The sequence below is a fragment of the Gymnogyps californianus genome, chromosome 5 (assembly GCF_018139145.2).
Source record: "Gymnogyps californianus isolate 813 chromosome 5, ASM1813914v2, whole genome shotgun sequence".
Taxonomy (NCBI): Eukaryota; Metazoa; Chordata; class Aves; order Accipitriformes; family Cathartidae; genus Gymnogyps; species Gymnogyps californianus.
The window spans coordinates 57529720-57551371 of record NC_059475.1 but is presented as its reverse complement, the minus strand read 5'-3'; the positions used below and the strand labels follow the sequence as shown (position 1 = coordinate 57551371).

Below are 21652 nucleotides of genomic sequence, written 5' to 3'. Positions count from 1 at the left end.
GAAATTAAAGTTTAATTTCTCTCTGGACAGAAGAGGATTTTTGAGTTTTAATTATCACACAGCTTGGATTCCTGATGGTTGAGGACCGCATTGGAAAGGCTGGTTTCCATTGTGTGGAGTGGATAATTATGCAGCCCTCTCCCGGGCTCACTGCATTTATTGTCCAGAAGAATCTTCCCAAGCAAAAGAGGGGAGCAGATTTACAACCCAAAATGCATTTTCAAAGCCTGCAAAAGTTTCAACTTGATGTTTGCAAAGGAAGACTTTTGCAAATATTTAAGATCTTCTTATTTACCCTTTTAACAAAAAAAACCCCATCAATTAATCTGGTAATCTGCCTTTCCCCCCTGCAGGTTGCTTAGGAAGTAGTTTTGTAAACTCAAGAGAGCCCTTCTGCAGCTGGACTCCTTTGTGCTATCAGTTTCTGAGCAGGATTCCTTTGAAGGCAGTGGGAATTTCTGCATAAAACCTACTGACCCATTTGTATGTACAATGTTGAATATAAGATTTATAGCCATCTGAAACTTGGCAGTGCTTCTTACCTAGGAGGTAATGTTAATCTATCCAGGAGAAAATGTTGAAGGTTTCAAACAAACCGAAAATTTCAAAGCAAAATTCACTCACAACTGTTCTGTTTCACAAGGCTTTGGATTAACCTGATGTCTTTCCCACAGGCTTTTGAACCGTTGATGGTTAGAAGTTTGCCATAAAAATGGAAAAACTTCAGCAAAGGTCTTGTCAAATACGGTGAAGCTTTTGCAACTGCAGCAACCCCCCCAAATCTTTCAAGGGTGGGATCAAATATGCATGTGTTTGGGTAGGTTCAGATCTGGGGGCAAATGTCTTGTGCAGCTTTGGTCAGTGTGATGAGTTCAAAGAGGAAAATACCGATTGTGGGTGCTCACTGTTTCTCCTTGCTGAGAGGTGGAGTGACAATAGTGCAAAATGGAAACCGGGGAGCAGGTTCTGGGATACACTTGCACTCATTTCACTGGATTTGCAAGAGGTAACTAACAGGGCAGTTGGCCGTGCAAACGTTTCAGATCAGCCTGTTTTCCAGAGCTTTCTGGCTGTGACAGAGTGACGAAGGGCTCTGAACCCAACTTGACTTTCATTTGCAACTCTTTTTGGTTTCACTAGTGCAAACTCCAGAGTCTTTGGGCTTCTGATAGTTACCTTCCTGTCTTGAAAGACCGTGTGGTTGTTTTGGGGAAGGTAGCAGCTTATTATGGGGGTTTCTGGACTATTAAAATAGCTTAGGACAATCTGGCCTCTGTTCCCCACATACTCAATTTTCAAATTAGCACCTTTGTACTTTCTCTTGTGCTGCCCTAAGACTTGTAGACATGGACATGGCTGTCTCCGTAGCCTTCTCCAGCCCCTTCCTCTGTCACGGTGCCTACGAGCCTTGACCGCAGTTGAACTGTCAGTGCTGCTGAGGCTGTTTGCTAACACACATGGTTTCCTGGCATTCCCCAGCTTGTCTGCATTCACTGAGCTCCTCTTTTTTAAGCTCTTTTGGCTAGAGACCATATGTTGTTACTATAGTCATACCGAGCCTCGTGCATGTTGGCCTTCTGTGATTTAGGACTGTGAATTTCTGTGGAAAAGCTGGAAATGATAACCCTTAAAGATAAGAACTCTCTTTTTTGCAGGGGTACTAACTCTTGAAATCCCTGGCTGTATTTTAAAACAGCCAACTGTTTCCAGTATAACCTTTTTATTGCAAACATCCCACTAGTATTGGAGGGCCTTACCCCAGCACTTGTTCTTCTCCACACACTCTTGCCAGCTCTACTTTTTTCTTTGCCAGCCACCATGCAGTTAGGTGAGACTTTCTGCAGGTGGTGGAAAACCAAAATGCATGGATGGTTTCAGATTACTGAATCTGACATGCCAATCAAAGGCTGTTCAGTGATGTCATTTTTGCCTTCAAGTAATTGTGGTGCTTGCTTTCTGGAACTTAAGTGAAATAGCCACAGATTTTTCTCATGTGATATTTGTACAGGGTAGGCATGGAAAACAGAACTGATGGGCTCTCAGGGTCACCTAACCCATCCCTTTGCCCCAAGGCAAACTCAGCTCTACCTAAACTACTCCTGACAGGTGTTTGTCTAACCTGCTTGTGAAAGCTGTTATCAATGGCAGTTCCACCACCTCCCAAGGCAATTTCTTCTAGCCCTTAAATATCCCTGTTATTAGAGAGCTTGCTCTTCCTGGGTGGACATGGAGAACAATTTATTCACTTCATCTTTTTTTGAAAATCATTTACATATTTGAATCTGCTACTATATCTGTGTTTGGTCTTTTCTTCTCCAGGCTAAACAATCTGGGTTCCTTCAAGCTCTCCTGCTAGATTATGCTTTCCACACTCTGATCCTCCCTATTTCTCTCCTGAATTCCTTCCAACATGAGTGTGATGCCTAAAACTGGACACAGATCCCTATTCAAGATCTTTAATAGCACTGATGAAGGAGGATTGTTTCCCCTGCTTACATACAGGGCTCTTGTTTCTGCACCACGATACGATCCCACATACTGCTTTTGCCCCAGCGTGACACTGATTCGTGCCCAGTTTATGAATTGCAATAGCCCCCAAGATCCTTTTTCACAGAACTGCTGTGTATGGATGCTGCCACAAAAGTTTAGGTTGACCTCGGCAGAGGCTTCGAGCGTAGCGCGCTGGCAATGGGATGGGCGTAGCCTTTGATTGCTGTTGTAGAGACAGGGACAGCGGCTACTGCAGCAGTAGCCAAAGTCAGGTGGGAAGGGTTGGGTTTTGGAGGTGAGAGGGAGGAATTAAGTAACTGGATTGATACAGATGGAAATGAATACAGCCTGTCCCCTTGGTTTCAGGGAATTTCACCTGGGACTGTACCCTCTTGGCGACTTCTAGAGGCCACAGTGTTCGTCGAGGTGCCCTCAAAAGGAGGGCGTGGAGCAAAGCAGGCTACTCTTTTTCTGAAGCATCGACACCATCCCAAATGTTTTGAGTTGTTTGTAGCTGGTGGAAAGCCACTAATCGGCTTCGGGGCTTTTTTTGACTGGGTCACGTGACCGTGCTATCAAGATTAAAGCAGCACGAGGAAGGAAAAGAGGCTTACACAGCTGAGGGTGCCTGGCAGGTCATTTTAACCGTTTCGTAATCATTAAAGCTGCAGAATCCCATTAGCGGTGAGTGACTTGCAGCTCCACTCCCTGAACACACACAACTTGCTGGTGACACAACTTGCTGTTCACCTCCACCTTCCCCCGTGGGAGAGTCCGCCACAACTGGCTGGTAGGGCCTGAACTTCAAGGGGAGGGTCTGGCCATTCCTTCCTGTGCATCAACAAGTCCATTGCACCAACGAGAAGCAATCCATGGGTCTATCAAAAGCAGAGGATTTATCTATCTAAAATTAGACTCGCATGGAAGGTCCTGCTTAGGCCATACTGTGGTAGGTCAGCCCTTGCCCATCTGTGGCAATAGTAGAGAGGTACAGGGTAAGGAAGATTATGATGATCTCCTAATTCACTGCTTTGGCACTGGTCAACGGGCTATGGCTTTACTCTGCTGGGATTGGCGACAGCGGAAGATCCTGTACTGCTGCAGTGCAGCTCTGACATGGGAAGCAAAGCTTTTTGGATAGAGCTACGTTGAGTAAGGCACGAGGCAGTTAAAGAGCCTCCAGTTTGTTGGTGTTACTCATCTTTTCCTCTCTTACAAGTTTTCATGAGCGCAGCATCACATCCAGTAGTCAGTCTGATCTTCCCCTGTCCTTCCTCCAGCTTCTGCATCTTTTGTTGTCTCCCTTCATATCAGCTAGTAAGCACTGATAGAGAAATGCTGGTACCACAGTGTCTGGAAGGGAGGATCACTCTGATCCACCTGCAATTTGAACGTTGTCCTACTTTCTCTAGAATTGTCCTTTCTGCATTCAGGCAGTCCTTCACTGAGTACATCTACGTGGTTGCACAGCAAATGGCTTCCTAAAGAGGCCAAGGAAAACCTGAATTCTGCGTGGTGTCACTGAGCTGTGATGGGTATTGCAGGTATTGCAGCACCTGGAATTGATCCAGAGCGCACCTACTCCCTCGGACAGTAGAGGCTTCCGTGTGCAGGGGGCAAGAGTGCTGCGGCAGATGTAAATCAGCTTTCTTCTGTTATGTGTACACCAGTCAAGACTGGCTGTGTGTGTCTTCAACATTAATGTTTCTATCACTATGTTTGCTTATTGCATCTAATTACAGTCTTTCTACTCTTTCTTGAAAGCTCAGTCTGAGGCTGAACCTCAGAAAACTCACACTGATTGTTCTCGGAGCGATGCCCACAGTTAGGTGTTAAAACACAACTTGTAAAACAAACACAATCTTTCCCTTGGTTATTTACCTTCAAAATCTCCGGGGGATAGAAGGAAAGATTTCCACAGGAAACCTGGACAAACAGCAGTGACTAATAATCAGGGCTGAGCCGGTCTGTCATGCAGGCAGCACGTCATGTGGGGAGTGCGTCTGAGCAGCCTGGTGAAGGTGCCATCCTCTGCAAGCAGGCTCACAAGGAGAGCTGTGGAAAGCCCTGGAGAGCCGCAGCAGCACTGTCTGTCCTTGCCCACTCCCAGCAGCAGAAGAGCAGCTACCAGAGCAGCTACCGGTTGTCCCCCTCGGGAGAGGGGAAGTGTGGTGTCAGACTACAAGATTGGGAGGTGTTTTACCACCTTCCCGTTAAGCAGGTTTTACGGGTTGAGTGGGTTAGACATCTTCAGATGCAAGCGATCTCCAGTGGTTCCTGCTGTGCTATGCTGTGATAGAAGGACAGCCCCTGTGAAGACTGTAATGTAAAGGTCACCCAAGCAAGGAAGGAGAAACCGGTGGCCACTTTCTGATGGGACGAGACAGCTCTCTCCCGGCTGCGCTGCAGTACACGGGCACACACGTGCACACGCTCTTCTTTCCCTATCAGCCGCCTCCTAATGAAATCCCGATAAGATATCAGGAGCTCTTGAGCTCCTGTTGACAGTTGTCGCGGGCAGATGTTTTGCTGTGCGCAGAGATGATGTCATGGCTGGAAGTTGCAGTAGTGAGCTGTAAAAGCCGAAGTCAGGAGAGACCTTATCAGACTGTTACAGACCGACTTGAGGCCGCTAAGCTCCCAGACAGGCCTAATGAACTGGAACTGAGTTGGGAACGTGCGGTCTTGAAAAACTTCAGAGCTCATAGTTACAGGCTTGCTATGAAATGTTAATTAAATAGCTGCAGTGGCATATGTTCCATCCTGCCGGAGCAGCACTTTGCAGCAGCACAGCCGTGTCGCCAGTGCGTAACCACCGGCTTGTGAGAGTTAAAAAAACCCGTGTATTAGTCTGAGACCAGATTTCTGTGTTATTTGTGATTGGACTGACAACACACTTCTCTGTTGTTTTGACTAGTGTTTGAATACCTTTTCTATACCTGAGCTATTACCTGCACCTTGAAAATGAGGCCTGATCCTACCAGTCTTACTCAGACAGATGTTGTCATGGGTGGCTTTGGATGCTACATATGGGCCTTCTATTTATTTAGCGTAGTCTAAGGCAGTGTCTATTCAGTAAAAGTGTGCTGCAGCACCTCAGCTATGGAAATAATCAAGATTTGGCCTTAGTTCTGTTTCTGTAAGTGCCCTCCTGCCACCTCTTTAACGCTGCCTGGCAGAGTGCAGAGGAGACTGCTCCCTACACAACCCACTGTGAATGAGGTGGTGGGACAAGAGGTAGAGCAGGTTGGTATGGTTTGCTTACAGAGTATCTTGCAAAGCTACAAAAGGCTGGGAGCTTCTGTCTGCCATAGACCTTGTCATTTCATATTGTCTTACCACATCCCAAGGGAGACCCCAAATTGTGCCCAAACTCGTGCTGGAGAGGTGTGGGGGTTGGGGTTAGCAGAGTGTGGTATTTTGGACCTGAGAGAAGAGAAGGAGGGTTTAGGTCAGTGAGCTTCTTCACCTCACTGCTGGAATACTTCATTTGGCTTTTAACTGCCTTTTGTCTGCAGCCCTGCCCTCCCATCCACTTGCACGCTTTCACACCTGCGTTTGGTGATATTTTCAGCAGGGACTAGCTGGGTTGGAGCCTGGGTGCCAGGCTGGAGAGCTGCCTTTGTTCAGTGGGGACAAGGGCTAACGTGGGGACTGAGGCCAAGTCCCTCGGACACTGGCAGCATCCTCCACATGCTGGAAGAAGTGGCTTCTCCCTGAGTCAGGGTGAGAGTCACTGCAGAGCTGAACATGCCAAGGCGAATTGAGGAGCATAGCCCGAAAGCCCTGGTGAGGCCATAGCAGAGGGCAGCGCCTGCAAAACTAAAGTAACAACTCAGCAGTGGCTTTTCAGTGTCCTTGCTCACATTTGAGCCATCCGCCAAGTTAAGCCTGACGTGAAAACTTGCCTCGCGCACCGGTCCGAAACAGGACATTGGGAATGGGGTTTGCTGGTAAGAGCAGAAAGATGGGGGCTGCCTAGGAAAAAGTACGGGTGGTGGGTTTGTCCACCTCTCTCAATAATTTCCTTTAATGACAACATATAAAGAGATGTGAGTTTCATCTGCTTCCCAGCTGCTCTGAAAGAGCGCTGTTGCGTTAATAAATCAACTTCTTTACAAGATGTAACTGCTGGCCCATTTTTCAGCCTGCTTGTCTGTGTCAAGAAGCAAAACCAGCAGAGCAATATGAATCTGAAATATGGTGCTGAAGAGTAGAGGTGTGATAACGAAACTGCCGACAAACAGTGAAATGTTTTATTGAGCACAGGTGAAGGCCTTTTTATGAGACAATCTTTGATGGAAGGGGAGGAAGCAAAAATGTCATCATCCCATCATGCGAAGGAGAAGGCGGCAGCTGGCTGCAAGGTGAAAACCCGGCAGAGCATCACTCCTTCCTGCATCTTTCCTCCTTGGGTTTGGATTTGGGAGAATCCCTTTAGGGATGCTGCTTTTTATGAGGAGAGGAAGAGCCTCGTTTGCAGGACATCATTGACAAAATATAGCTGTGCTTTACTGTCTTAAATCATTCTTAGTAAAAGTAGCTCCTGGGGAGAAAATGCAGCGGGAGGCAGCGGCTGTCCAGCCTTGCTGCTGGGGGTGTGGGGCACCACGGTCCTGACCTGCCAGCCAGCACCCCAGCCGGACACTGTGTAACCCCCACTTTGTAGCAGACATCGAAAAGAGAAATCAAACCTCAGTGGGATGCCGTGGAAGAGGACTAAGGCGCCTCTGTTGGCTCAAGTCTGCTCATGCCAGGTTGTTTTGTATTGCCCAGCCTGGGTGTAGGGACTGTCCCGCTGTGAGTGAGTCCCATCGAAGGGCTCTCAACAGCTTCCTTGTCTCATGGACACCTACATTAACCTTTTCTTGCATCTCTGCTGTGAACTGCCCTAAGTAAAGAGATTACATTTTTTTCTTACATTCATTTAAGTGCTAAGGCCTCATTATGAAAAGGTCTTAAATAAAAGTGTCTCAATCCTAACCATGTAGCTACCATGCAAACCTCTGCTCTGCGTGCTCGTGGTTTGGAGAAATAACATACAAGGAAAGAAAAACATGTCTTTTGCTACTGTCAAAATAAATGTATAATTCATCATATTTACCCCTCTGACAGATTCCTCTGAAATCTCAGATGAGAATCGGAAAGGCTCCAGTGTTTCCAAGTGTCTTTTAAAATGGCACTGTTCTGTGCTCTGCAGGCTAAAAGATTGTTTTGATTGTTAAAACAGTTTCTAATTTATGTTTTAAAAAAGCTTCAGGAGCCAGGCGGTTCCTTGCTTTCTCAGAGGCCATTGAGTTAAAACAAGGTAGAGTGATTTGTCTTATCTCAATTTAGCAGTAATGAGTATTAAGTGGTTTATCTATGTGGAGAGAAGTTACTCAGCTAGATTACATCTGAGTTGAATTACACCCCGTTCCAGATGGAGTATATTTTTTAAGACAGTAAATCTTGAGAAGGGTGGATAATAACAGTAGTGCTCCTTCCTGGGCTGGAATGCGACTCTTCTACCTCTCATGGAGATAATGTGTGGAACTATGTCCAATTAGTTTTTCAAAGGCTTTGTAAAGAAACGGGACTTCAGGTTTTACGTCTCTGCGAACAATTTAGCTTGAAGCATTTACATTGTACAAGTGAGCGATGGCTGATGGTGCTTATGGTTTTCATCCATTTTGCTGTTGCGGGTAGCAGCCTGGCAGGGCACAACGCCGGCTCTCTCCCCGACCTCCTCTTCTGCACCAAGTATGATGGCGGCGTGTCGTGGTTTAACCCAGCAACTAAGCACCACGGAGCCGCTCCCTGCTCCCCCCTCCCAGTGGGATGGGGAGGAGGATCGGGAAAAAAAAAGTAAAACTCGTGGGCTGAGATAAGACCAGTTTAATAGCTAAAGTAAAATAAAATATAATACTAACTAATAATAATAAAAAATATAATAATAATAATAATTGTAATGAAAAGGAATATAACAAAAAAAAGAGGAATAAAACCCAAGAAAAGACAAGGGATGCGCAATGCAATTTCTCACCACCCGCTGACCGATGCCAGAGCAGCGATCCGCCCCTCCCGGTCAACTTCCCCCTGTTTATATACTGGGCGTGACATTCTACGGTATGGAATACCCCTTTGGCTAGTTCGGGTCAGCTGCCCCGGCTGTGCTCCCTCCCAGCTTCTTGCACACCTGCTTGCTGGCAGAGCATGGGAAACTGCAAAGTCCTTGGCTTAAGATAAGCGCTACTTAGCAACAACTAAAACATCAGCGTGTTATCAATATTATTCTCACACTAAATCCAAAACACACTGTACCAGCTACTGAGAAGAAAATTAACTCTGTCCCAGCTGAAACCAGGACACTGCGACAGGGGGGTATTGGGTGGGAGGTGAGATGTTGTGATGGGAAATTCCTTCCCTCTGGTCCCATCTGGTCCACTAAGGCACCCATTGCTCGTGCAGCTGGTGCTTGCGGCCCCGAGGAGTAACTGGAGGAGGATGTTGGCCCTGCTGGTATCCCAGGTGGCAGCGAGTGCCAGAGCATCCTCCCAAAAAGCTTATCCTTGACCACGTGTCCTTGACCATGTGTCCTTGACCACCATCCTTGTCTGCTTCCCTGATACTGTACCTCCCCTTCATTGTGCCACACTACTGCAGAGCCAACTGGCATGGTTGTCCGGCCAGGATAGGACAAGGTGTCAGGTCACCAGCAAGGCACCAGCAGGCGTGGGTGGACTCGAAGTTGATGCCACGAGGTGGTGGCTGGGCAGGTGTGCTGGGGGTATGGCCCAGCACCCAGGTCTGGGAGCTGCTCGTGCCACCGAGGAGAGTGCATTTGGGCTGGTGAAGGTGGAGCATTCCTCACAGCTGGCGGCAGGCTTTGACAAGGCAATGAGGACCATTTGTTTAATTTCTAATGAAGGGGATGAGGGAGCTCTGCTGCCTCTCCTGGGTGGGTCAGCAGGGCCATCCTTGCCCCATGGCTCTGGGGGAGGCAGGAGAGGAGGGAAACTAACTGATAAGAGGAAGGTCAGAGGCAGAAGAATGCTGGGAATGTGTTTCTTGATCTAACGTGGGAGAGACCCAGCCCAGGGTTTCACTGCTCAGCCCAGCAGTGTTACTGCCTGCTGTCACGAGAGTTATGGAATTTTTTAAACCTGAGATCAAGATGCAAATGGCTTGTCTGGCACCTACCTCAACACAGGCAGGTCCAGAAGATGGAGGCAATTCATCTCTGAGGGCACAGTGAGGATGGTGATGGCTCTGAGCACTGTTTCTCAGCCTTTGCCTGAGATGGAGCATCTTCTGCTGACAAAACAGCTCATTTGCTTTTTTTCTTTTTTTCTCTCCATATATTTTATGTTGCTGTGGGGTGTTTTCTGGCTGAGGTCAGACATCAGACATGGTTTGGGGTTGAACAGTGGTGTTTAAAGGATTATAGCAAATCTCAGAGCAGGCTTTCAAGACTGGGGGTAGCTGTGGTGTGCATTGGCTCCTGAGGATGCAGGGCTTGCCTTCCCAAGGAGTACTCTTTTTTTTGCAAGGGATATGAAACCAAAGTGAGGAAATAATTCTTTCTCCATTTCCTTTTCTTTGGCAGCCATGCTCTATTCTTTCCATCAACCAACCAGTCAGCCCTTGTAGCATTCAGGGCCTGAACACAGCTTCTGCGTCACCATTCATCTGCTTAACCTTAATTTCCTGTAGCTGTTAGCAGTGCTGGAACCCACCACAAGCACATGTTGAAGAGGTTGCTCGTGAGGTTCAGGTTGCCAGCCTCCACCGTCGGTAACTTCCCACTGTGCTTGAACGCAGAGCTGCTGGAGAGGACCTCCTGCAGTTTCTCTCCCCTCTGTGCACACAGAACTGTAAGAAAGGGCTTGTTTGCATCAGAAATAGTTCCCATATAAGCTTTTTTTTTGGTTGCTGTTCTTTGCACACGATGTGGTGTGGTGGTCCACAATATTAATGCTTAGTAGTGATAAGAGAGTACAAAGGTGAGGGGAGGCACTGCGTATAGCAGGCTCCCTGCTGCTTGGGAAACAGGCTTGAACTGCTAACAGGCAACAGGCTTAGTCAATGCTGTGGTTCTTGTGGAGCCTGTGTCTGTTACTGGCATCACATCGAGATCTTCTTTAGCATTATCTGGCATTTTTACACTTGTTTATGCAAGTGTTGCTGTCTGTGCAATTTATGCACGCAGAGCCTGTGCTTGGTCCAGAGGCGTATCTCTGATTCCCAGGCAGACGTGGATTGAGCCTCTCCTTTGACACCACTTTGAATCCTTCCTTGAAGCTGCTTTGAATGCCCTGATACTTTGAGGTAAAAAGCAGGACCTGCTGTATCAGAATCACTGCATTCATTGTGTAGAGGCACTCAGCTCTGCTGCTGCCCTGGCAGCATGCGGGTACAGGTGAAGCTGGAGGGCAGACGGGGAAGGACACCTTATCTGACCAGATCTGCCAATGGAGGCTGTTGTATCCAGCACATGAGTGGAAATGGTGGAGTGTCTGGTTGTCTTCAGACAGAGATGGAGATTGTTCTGGGAACTGTTTAGCCAAATGGGTATTACTGGATTGAATTTAGGGGTAAGTTAACACGTGTGGTGGCCTGGGGCACAGAGGAGGTCAGACCAAAGGGTCCATGGTCCTCCTGGCTTTGTATTTAAGAATCTCAAACTCCCCTCTCTCCCCACTGGAGGACAAGTTCATTACTAATTCAGCAAGTTGTTCAAGCTGATGCTGAAATCTTGCTGACATAAGCACCGATCTTCTGCAGCATTATACTCGCCACCTTTTGATATGCATGACTAAATTCACGACGCTGTTGGCACAAGGCCTTTGCGGGGAAGGTGCCATGGATTGATCCTATAACTTACTTGGTTTGCCCTCTTCTCCTCTGACCTGGAGACTCCTCCCACATTGGGGTTGTTGTGGGGCAGAGAGAGTTTGTGGTCCCTGCAGCTGAAGGGGATATTGCTGTGAACCTTACCACCACTTAAACTGTTCACTGAACTTACATAGCTTCCTATGGTGTCTTCTTAACCTTTTTCATGAGGGCTCGTTTGGATTTCCTGGGTTTGGACAAAGCGCAATCCAAACAAAAAAGTGAGCATATTTCCTCTGAGAGTGTTTGTGCTTTAGATGGGCACTTGACTCCGATCCGTCCTGCTGTTCCTTTATGTGCAGTTTGGCACTTGTCTATGGCAGCACTTTTTCAAGCATATTCCAGTTTTGCTCTTGAACGGTCAAAGCACTCTCAGTGATTAGCGGTAGCTTGCATGCTAGCTCTTCTGCTAAACTGCCCCCAGAGTGGCCAAGAAACAGCATTCAGGCTTGTGCCGAGTGCGTTTGGCAGCTACTGGCAAAGGCAAAGATAAGCTGTTTAGCTCAGAGCCAGCCTAAGCCTTACACATGTGCATGAGCGTGTTTGTGTGCGCAGAGGTGCAGCCAGTGGTGCCTGCTAACCATGGTGGGGCTGATCCTGAAAGATGCTGGCAGTCAGCAATGTGCACTGGTATTGGCACGGTTGCGTGAACGCCTGGTTCCTCACCGATTCACACTAGGCGAGAAGTCCTGTGGTTCAATAGTGGCTTTTGCAGTAATGCCATAATAAATGAAATGAGGTAAAATATAATTCCATTTTGCAGAGCCCTTTTAACAGTGTCGAAAATGTTTGGGGTTTTTCATATGCTTAAGCTGCAAAACTCTTTTCCTCCTGCTGTAACAACTCACAGCCTCTGCTACCAAAATTACAAGTGGAGGAGAAATTTTGCAAACATCCAGATGGATGGAAGGATCTATTGCAAACTGCTAAGTTAAAATGAAAATGGAGAAGAGGTTTTCCCAGGTTCCTTTATTTTCTTCTATATGAAATTTGCAAATGCGCTGCTTCAAAGCATGTTTCAAAACAAAAACCAGATGTTCTGGAGAGCAGTAAGCCACCCACAGAGCTCTCCAGCAGGTTATCTTCTACGCCAGGTCACCCTATCTGGTGTTGCTGTCTTACTGCAATGGTAAACTGGCCATTACATTCCTTCAGGTTGAATATTACCATTTTATGTGAGGTTATTCTGTATTTTATTGTCCTGGTATTTTTTCTGTTTAGTGTCATGTGCTTCCACTAGAAAAAAACAGATGTCCTGGGTAGGCACTTGTTGTGTACGTCAGGCTGTGTGCATGCTGCAGCTCTGTGGTCTTGCTGTATACACTTCTTCCCCTTTTACAGCACTGGGAGTTGTGGCAGTGACCTCCTTGTAAAGCTGTGCCAGCAGCTTATTTTTGTGAGTTTTTCAGTTGTTTTTGAAAGAAAAAGGCACGTGTGTGGAGGGGTTGTTTATTCAAACCTAAAAGGAAACATCTTTTTCTGCTGTTGAGTATTTTCATGCATTTTAGATGAATGAGAATGGCTTTCAAAGCTAGGAAATTACTTTTATAAAATTATGAAACACAATATTTCAACTTCACTTTCCTTCTGTACCCCCCACCCCTCAGCTGGTGGCACTGATACGGATTCACAGAAGATATTGCTGTTGCTGAATCTCAGCTTTTTGGTGAAAAAAGCGTTTGGCAGAATCCCCTCCTTACCCTATACACTTGGGGTTTTATTCATTAGATATTTCCCAAACTTGCCTTCCACAGAGTGGGAGAACGTTATCACTGTCTGACAGTACTTGCCTGTAACACCAGAAGCTTAAACATATTTTTTCTTTTTTCCTAAAGATTCGTCTTCCAACTATATCAGGCAACTTGAAACAAAAGTGAAACTGCTGGAGGACGACAACAAGCTTCTTTCCCAGGTAGGTTTTTTATTGCCTGATAGATATTAATGTGGCTTGGTTCTCCTGTTTCCGTATAGTTGTGTCTGACTGCCCACTTGAATGCACAAGGGCTTTCGGTGGACATCCTACCAGGGGAAGAGCATAATGGTCTTTTCATATCAACCCCCCACTGATAGAATTTGGTCTCCTTTTGTTAAAAAAAAAAAAGAGAGAAAAAAAAGTAAACCCTCTGTTAGTGTCTGTGTGTGTTTCGGAGATGCATTAATGCCTCCCTGCAGAACACCTTGATCCACCGCTGCTCTCGGGGTTGCTGCGAGGATCCGACGCTGCCTGTGCCCTTGCTGTAGGATTTCGTCTTGCTTACTCATTTACATTGACTTTTATCTTGTTGAAAGAGGAGGCTCTAGTCAAAGGACAGCCTTGGGAATAGTTTTGTGCAGTGCTGGTTCCTAGCTTTTATTTGAGATCTTGCTTAAAACCGAACAGACCTCTCTAAACTGGCACTTTTTGCTTGCATCTGCCCTTCAAAGTCTACTCCACGTGCCACTGGGCTTTTGATCACTCCTGGTGCTTACCTATCTGTACATAGCAATGTCAAGCAGCAGGAAGAAAACAGTCATTCTGTCTGGTATGTCCCCTGGATCCCCTGTAAAACACAGCACTTGGGGTAAACAGGGGCAGCTTTGCTGAATTCGCTGAAACACTGTCTATTTAAACCATCGGAAGAGTTACCCTTTTTCTCTTGTTCTTTACATCCTTTCATTGTTGTATGTTCTACCTCCCTGGCATTTTAAAGGTTTTTTTCTATACTTTGCTTCTTACTTCGAGCACTGAGTTTCACAGTCATTTTGTTCCAGATTCTTTCCAATTATAAGGACTGGAAATAAAAAAACCCTCCTAATTCTTTTTTTTTTTTTTTAAATACCTTTTTGCCAGTTTGTGTTGTGCCGTTCTTTGCATTTCACCAAGTCTGAAAATAGACTGCTCCAGGATCACATGTTTCTAAAACATTCCTGTTTTAAAAAAAAAAAAAAAAAGGCTCTATGCTTGCTGAAATGCCAATAAAATAATTTTGTCAGACCTTATTTTTACTGAAATACGCATTTCAACCTGACTGTGAGCTTTTTTTAAAGATTACCCTAAATTTCCAGTGTACTCATTGGCATTGCTAGCCATGAAACAAAACTCACAGGGTTTACTGTTTAACTGAAGGGTTAAAACCCCAAAAGGGTGCTCAACTGAACAGCTACCGAGTGGTTTCATGTACTAATCAATTGCTAATTTAATTTTAACTCCCTCTGTCTTTCTCCCAGCCCGTGAGTGAGCTGGTGGTGGTCGAAACCCTGAGACTATTTAATTGGAGCTATTGATAAGCAGAGGGGCTGTGCGTGGGCAGTTGGGATGCGCATGGATTCGGGGACAGGCTCGATGTGCCCTTGGCCCAGCTTCGTCCTCCCACAGCCGAGCACATTACTCCATTGGATCTGCCTTATGAGGTCAAAAAAACAGTGGTTGGTAATTAATGGGTGGTAAATTAATAGGGGCTGAATAGCTGCCTGGGCTTATTGCATTGGGAGGATGAAGCCCAGTTAGTCTCAGGGTGTGTGAGCCTGAAGCAGCCCCACACATCAGCCCTTCACCTTTGTGCTGTCCTGGGTGGGAAGGCTGTGCCTTTTCCTCCACGCACACAGCTGTCCTCAGGTGTCCTCACCTTTCAGGCTGTGTCACGACAAATGTTTGAATCCAGGAGGGAGGGAAATGGTCTTAAAATAGCTCTGTGCCTTGGAGAAGGCCAACTGCCTCCCCAGCAGCAGCAGGCACTGAGGCCAGCCTGGCTGTGATGTTCTGTGCAGCCCCTGTGCGATGTCTTAATGGCCCTACAAAAAGACCAGGATCCAACCTATTTTAGATCACGCTCAGGAAATACATCTTTTTATCATAAGCAGGGAGACAGCTCTCCTTAGGGCAACAGGAGAAGTGTTGAAACTACCATGGTCTGGGTGAACTCCCTGGGAATACTGAGCTGCATCACCTCCAAATCTATCATGCTACAAACCTAGATTTGGATTTTTTCTCTTTCAATGAGAAGGATGAGGAAAATCTGTATAGGCACAAACTCACATGCATATGTACAAGTTGCTCCCAGCACTTCCCCGGAAAAGTATAATCAACTTACTGTATTCTTACTTGCTTCATCTGATTGGAAAGTGTTTAGCTGTTACCATGCGGATCTCGGGATGAGACTCTAGTCAAAAAGGATCCTGGCAAACTTTCTCCTGTTTTTAAAGTTGCCAGGTGATCCTGGCTGTTTGAACTCTGCAATGCCAAACTGGCTTGTCAACACCAAAGTCACATTTTAACTCAGCTTGGCTTTCTCCCTGGGAGTATTGACATTGCAATAATATTTGCAGTCTGGTGTCAAGAAGTTCTATCACCAGCGTGCTGAGGAGCGATGAAACCTGACGTCCTAAGTAACAAACAGTGCCTGTGCATTAAGGGATTAACAAATCAGTGTTGGTTATGGAAGTCTTCCTGGCTCCTCTCCAAGTGCTAAACATAGAGCTGAAATAGTGCTTCATCCAGAGAAACTCAAGAAGGCCGGCGCTGCAAATGATATTGCAAGCTTTATGGGAGGATTTATATTACAGTGGCCAGTGACACAATGCCCCTTTGCTAGCTGGTGCATCCTGAGCAAGATTTGTTGCTTTATCTTCTTCGGCATCTGGAGTGTGAAGCTATGCTGAGAGGTGGTGTCTTTGTACCACCTTCAGGCATGGAATTAAGTTGTTGCAGAGGTCCCCAGCCTGCGCTTTTTCTCCTGCTTCCCAACATCTCCTTTCTCCGTAAGCACTTTGGAAGAAGATCTCAGTGGGAGAGGCGAGAGCTCTCCAGCCCATGCCGAGGCAGCCGCTCTGCGCTGTACGTGTTACCTGCAGCGCAGGCGTGCTGGGATTCACACTTCTCTTTTTCTGGTGACTCATTTGAACAGATTAATGGAGAGAGCTTTTCCTCCCCTTGGGAGATCAAGAAGTACCATCTCATGAGCCACACTTTGCAGTGGGAGGCAAGTAAATGGAGAAGTGGATGTTATTTATGATAGCCATATATGGATTTTTTTGGTTTTGACTTCTTTTGCTTTCTAGGGAAGGAGATGTGTCTTTCCAGTTGGCAAATGAGCTTTTTCTGACATTGCTAACCCATCAGTAATCATTGCTGTTCCCATTCTCCCTTCTCGGAGGAGAAACGACTCCAGTTTTATACCTTTCTTTGACTCAGGTTTACACTGTAATGTTTTGCTGGCATGGCCATGTTAACTAGAAAGTCATGCTCTTGGATGGCATCGCTGTGCTGGCAAAATCCCTGGCAGCAATTCTGACAACACACAGCTTTTGTTGCCCTGGTTTATATTGGTTGGGGAGATGCGGTAGCGAATGCCGCTACCAGAAAAGGCCCCTCGATGCCTGCTCACCAGTGCTGGTAGGCGTCTGTGGTGTGACCACAGTGGCAAAGACCCCGCAGAGCAGGTCCGGGGTTGATGGTGTCAGCCTTTCCCACAAGTGTAGCTGGTTTCTGGAAGTTTTAGTCGACGTGTAGAGAAGATGAACGTAAGCTCTGAGGAATGTTGGGTGTTGGCTTTGGAGAGCTTCACAGGCATCACTTTTATAGTCTCAGATTCTCTAGGGAAGAAGTGCACTAAGTTCTGCTGTGAGCATGCAATTAATCTATGCAACATTGTGTGGGAGAAGTCCTGTTTTTCCTCTGTGTCATTGTGGGGAGTGCCCAGGAGAGCTGGTGTTAACCTCTCTTTCGCGGTGCCTGGTTGACTAGATGAGGGTACCTTCCATATTACTAAGATATAACCCCTGAGATGGGAGACCGTATTTGCTTTCCGTTCCTCTGAGCTGAAAGTGTCCAAGCAGAAAACAGACCCTTTAAGTCACCTCACAGTGCCCCTTAAACTAAAAATGAATTTGTAATTACACCCTTTCCCCTCAAGATTAGAGTAACCAGTGTTTGTGAGCTTTGGGAGCTCCAAAGGTCAATTCTGGTTAGTTTTATAACTAATGCATACATTTTAGAGATAATAACAGTGACAAACTTCTGGCCATTCTTTCACATTATTTTGCATTTTCAGCTCATTCTGTACAATGGCATGGATTGGGCACTTTTAACTAAAACTGAAGTTTATAGGCATTGTGGACTCATCACCCTGTTCTCTCTCCTCATAACTAAGTCCTGTGTACCATGGGCTGGCTGTCAGGATTTCTTTTGGTTTATAGTCTCTGCTGAGCTGTGTCTGGCTTTTCCCTTCAGAACAGGAATGCCAGAGGCATTTTCCTACTCAAAGATGCCCAGGGCACATTGCACAACTTTGTTTCAAAAAGCCCAGCTTTGAACAGAGCAGATGTGTTGGGCAGGCAAGACTGAGTAACTGGACGTTTGACAATGAGGTCCTGGTGCATCTTTCAGGGAAAATTTCAGGTCCCCTGGTGCAGAGCAGAAATACAAAAAATTCTTCTCTAGGGAGTGGACAGCCCTTGGGATTTATGAGGAACATCAGAGTATTTAATTAAAATTGCCAAATAGACTTCAGTATTACCAGCACTTCACAGCCTTTCAGTATCTGCCTGCTAGATGATTGGGATTTAGAGTATCCTTGGAAGATCTTTAGAGCATCCGTGGAAGGTCTGGAAAACTGTGCTTAGTCTTATTTTTGAGAAACTGCATGCTTAGCCTGAATTAAAAGAAGGCTGCAGCTGTACAGATAGTAAAATGATAGTAAATAATGCCTGTAAACACTGCTATTAAAACAGAGCTGAGGTTTTTGAGCTAGGAGCTTCCATGGTAAGGGCGTCTACAGGCTGCCTCACTTCTTAGGCAAATGTGAACTTGGCACAAACATGCACTCAGCAGGCAGTTTCTAGCATATTGTTCTGAAAATGAGGGGGAAAAACTGGACCCCAGGATTGAAGAGAGCCTGAGAATCGTTAGTACTGCAAAGAAAAAAGATGTAAACGCTGTTCAGCGGAGAGCTTGATCTCTTCCTGAAGAGCAGAGGACGGAGGAGAAAAAGAAATTGCCCACAATGTGCTGGCTGGCTCCAGGAGAGTCGGAGTGCAATTTCCTCTGTTGTTTTATTATCATTTACTTTTGTGCCAAGTCTGCCATTAACAGTTCCTGCTTGTGGAGTTGCCTCTCGGCTCTCAGAGTTGCTATAGGGTCTTAACGTTTGGGCTTCTCCTTGAGTTGTGGCTCCAGAGTTTTGTTGTGAGGCCATGGCTTGTGCCAGGAGTGTTGCATATGCTCACCATGAGTGGAACAAAATTACAAACCTGTCTTATTTCCCCAAAGTCTACCTACTGTTTGTATGTGAGGAGGATAAGTATAATTGCTTTACTTTAAGGTCTCACAAGGGAAATTGGATTTTTTTTGTAATAGAGAGCAACTCAGACATGAAAGCTTTAGTCTCCATTTACATTCAGAATACTGAAGAGGACATGCCCTAGGTTACTATATTACCGTTTTTATGCACTGTTTAAATGTTTAGCTGCATATTAATTTTAACTAATCAAAAAGGAGATGCGTATTTGGGGCCTCATCCAAATATTCCTGTCAAGTCAATGGTGAGGCTTTCTACAGGACTTCATGCATTTTGGAGTACAGCTCACACAGAAGCAGATTTTTATGAGACCACTCTCCAAACTTTGTTTAGGCCTCCAGTTGCATTGCATTGCTTACATGTGTAAATGCAAAAAATGTTAACAGAATCCCCCAAATGTAGCTTCCTTAGCTGTGGCAGTAGAAGCTTCAAGAAAACATACCATGCAAAACCAATCTATGTCCAAGTGTGTTTCATTTCACCTCCTTCTTTTATGAATTAAAATGACAAGACTGATCTAACCAATTTGCTATCGAATAAGTGGACTTGAGATTTAAGGAAACAATATGTGTTTATTGAATAACATGGGTTTTTTCCCCCCAAATAAGAGATGTACAGTTTTTTAAGAGCAGTTCAAAGATGTCTCAGACTTGCATCGAAAATACTTCCAAGCCCTTTAAGACAATGGAGTTCCATCTGTTGACTTTGGACATCAGGGTCTTGGGCTGCTACCTACCAAAATAAATATTCTCTTGGTATTCATCTCCCATTCATGGGTAGGAGCATGTCTAAAAAGCAGGATCAATGACAGAAATAAGCTTTTACAACTTGTAACGAAAGCTGGGTGGTGTACTCTGTGTTCTGGGGCTTCTCACTTGTGGAATCAAGGGATTTTATGAGAATGTCACCTGGCACATATAAATAGAGTTCCCCAAAAACCTAGGAAATATAATTCAAGAAGTTCTGAATCCAGAAGTCGAATAACAGATAGACAGAAACATACAGTGTTTATTGAGTCTTAGGAATTTGAGACAATCATATAATTTCTTGCAACTTAACTCAAAATTTTCAAAGGACTGGAGCTGAATTTCTGTGTAAGAGTGTGAGTGTGAGAGAGACGCACACACACAAAGCTCTGCCATGCCCCATTTGTTTCTGTTGTGGGTAAGCAAGAACATTGGGTTTAATGAGGCTCAGTTTAACCTCCAGCTGTGAAGTGTGGGATTAGTCATATCCTATGCTTAACCAGCTTTGTAATAATTTCACTAGATTCCACTTTTTTCTGTATATGAGGACAGGGTCAGGGAGAAAGCTCTTAATTGCAGTTAGATCAGGCTATGAAGAAGCAGCATTTTGTGTCTTTGTGACATGTAGAGAGGTTCAAAGTACACAGATTCTCAGTGATCGGTCCTTCTGAGAAGGACTGAAAAATGTTTCGAGGGGAAACTAAGCAGTAGCTGCAGAAGCTTAAAAACAGATTTTTGCAGTAAGTTCAATGCCAAATTCAAGACCAGCTCAAGAAAAATTCAGTGTCTGATATCTGAAAACAACTTGGGGAAGTATGGGAAGGATGTTAATCATTCATTGCTTTTGAAAAAAAAGAGGCTTTACCCAAAACTATAAGTTTGTGACAAAATTTTCAGTTTCGTTTTGCTTTTCATGAAGCCAAAAATGCAAATCTAAATCTTTGTACAAGACTTTTAAAGAATATTCAAACTATCTCATAAAAATTAAGACTGGCTGTAACTGATTCTTCCCGACATCTACTTGCCTGGTGGAACTGGGGCAGCATTCCTTAGCTTCTCCATTGACATCCCTAATGAAGAGACTGATTTTGATTCGTCTGAGACTCCTAAACTCATTGCATACAAACCACAGACAGAGCAGACTTGGGCTACACAGTATGTCAATGGCTACAGCTCCGTTTGGCTGTGTTAACTATTGAGCTGCATTTCTATTTGGGTTATAGGCTGTGATGCTTGAATCTCAGCTGCGCGAGCCCATATTCTCTCTTGAGCAAAGCCTGCCAGTTGTGTGATTATAATTATATACTGCAGTTTGGTTTGAGCTGATTATCTGAGTGTCCCATGAGTTACAGGGTTGGTCTTTCTCTGCTGATCTAAAACAAGAGGAAGAAAATACAGACACTCTTGAACATTAACAGTGTACTAAAGTTCCCTACCTCAGTTGCTACAGAGAATGGAGAGGTTTGAAAGTTGCACTGCTTTTATTACCTGTACCCCACTGAGATACTAATAAAAATATTTTTCCAAGAGTGGTTTTACATGCCAAAATCTGCTAAGCCTCTTACTGACTGTCCTCTGCTATTTATTAAGCCTGTCCTGAAGTGTTAGCTCCCCTGACAATAGAGAATCCAGTTGTCACCATTGCAACCAGATGAAATCTGCTGCTTTGCCCCTCCAGCTTGTATGAATGCAGCTCACGATATGAGGGGAAAGTCAGAGCATAGGCACAAGTGGGGATGCTTGTTCCTGCATTGTGTTTGGAAATGGCTGAGATCCAGCCAGGGCACAACGTCCAAAAGCATCCTTACAGCTCCCTGTGCCGCTGCTGTACAAGGGCTGCGCACCTCATTCTCAGGGTCCTACCATTTCCAATTCCACATGAACAGCTGAAAATGTCTTGCTGATGAAACTGGCTGAGGTTGCGCTTGTGACTTGCTGGCCGAATACTGGAGAGGGAATTGGGAGAGTAGGTGTCTTGGCAGACCATCGTCCTCTAAAGCCTTTGTCACCAGTCTAAGGAATGATCCCTGGATGTGCTGCGTGTACAACAGGGATATGAACCAGTGTAAAGGAATTTAATCTCTCCTGTTACAGAAAGCTCATTTTATTACATGACATGAAAGATGTTAAATAGGTTTAATCTCATCCCTTATTTTTTTTCTTATTTGCAGAGTTCTTTCAAAATCAAATACGTTGATTTTTTATTGCACTCTCATGTGTGTAATTTCCAGCTTGCCTGATAAATGCTGTTGAAGCTAATGGGACTCT

General features: G+C 45.3%; 1 protein-coding gene across 1 annotated transcript in view; it reads left to right on the top strand.

The window, feature by feature from the left end:
- Window positions 1–21652, top strand: part of CCDC85C (coiled-coil domain containing 85C) — a 113279-nt gene that overhangs the window by 57575 nt on the left and 34052 nt on the right. The window contains exon 2 of the mRNA XM_050896932.1: window positions 13200–13276. Within this exon, the coding sequence (XP_050752889.1) occupies window positions 13200–13276 (77 nt within the window). The remainder of the gene's footprint in view (window positions 1–13199; window positions 13277–21652) is intronic.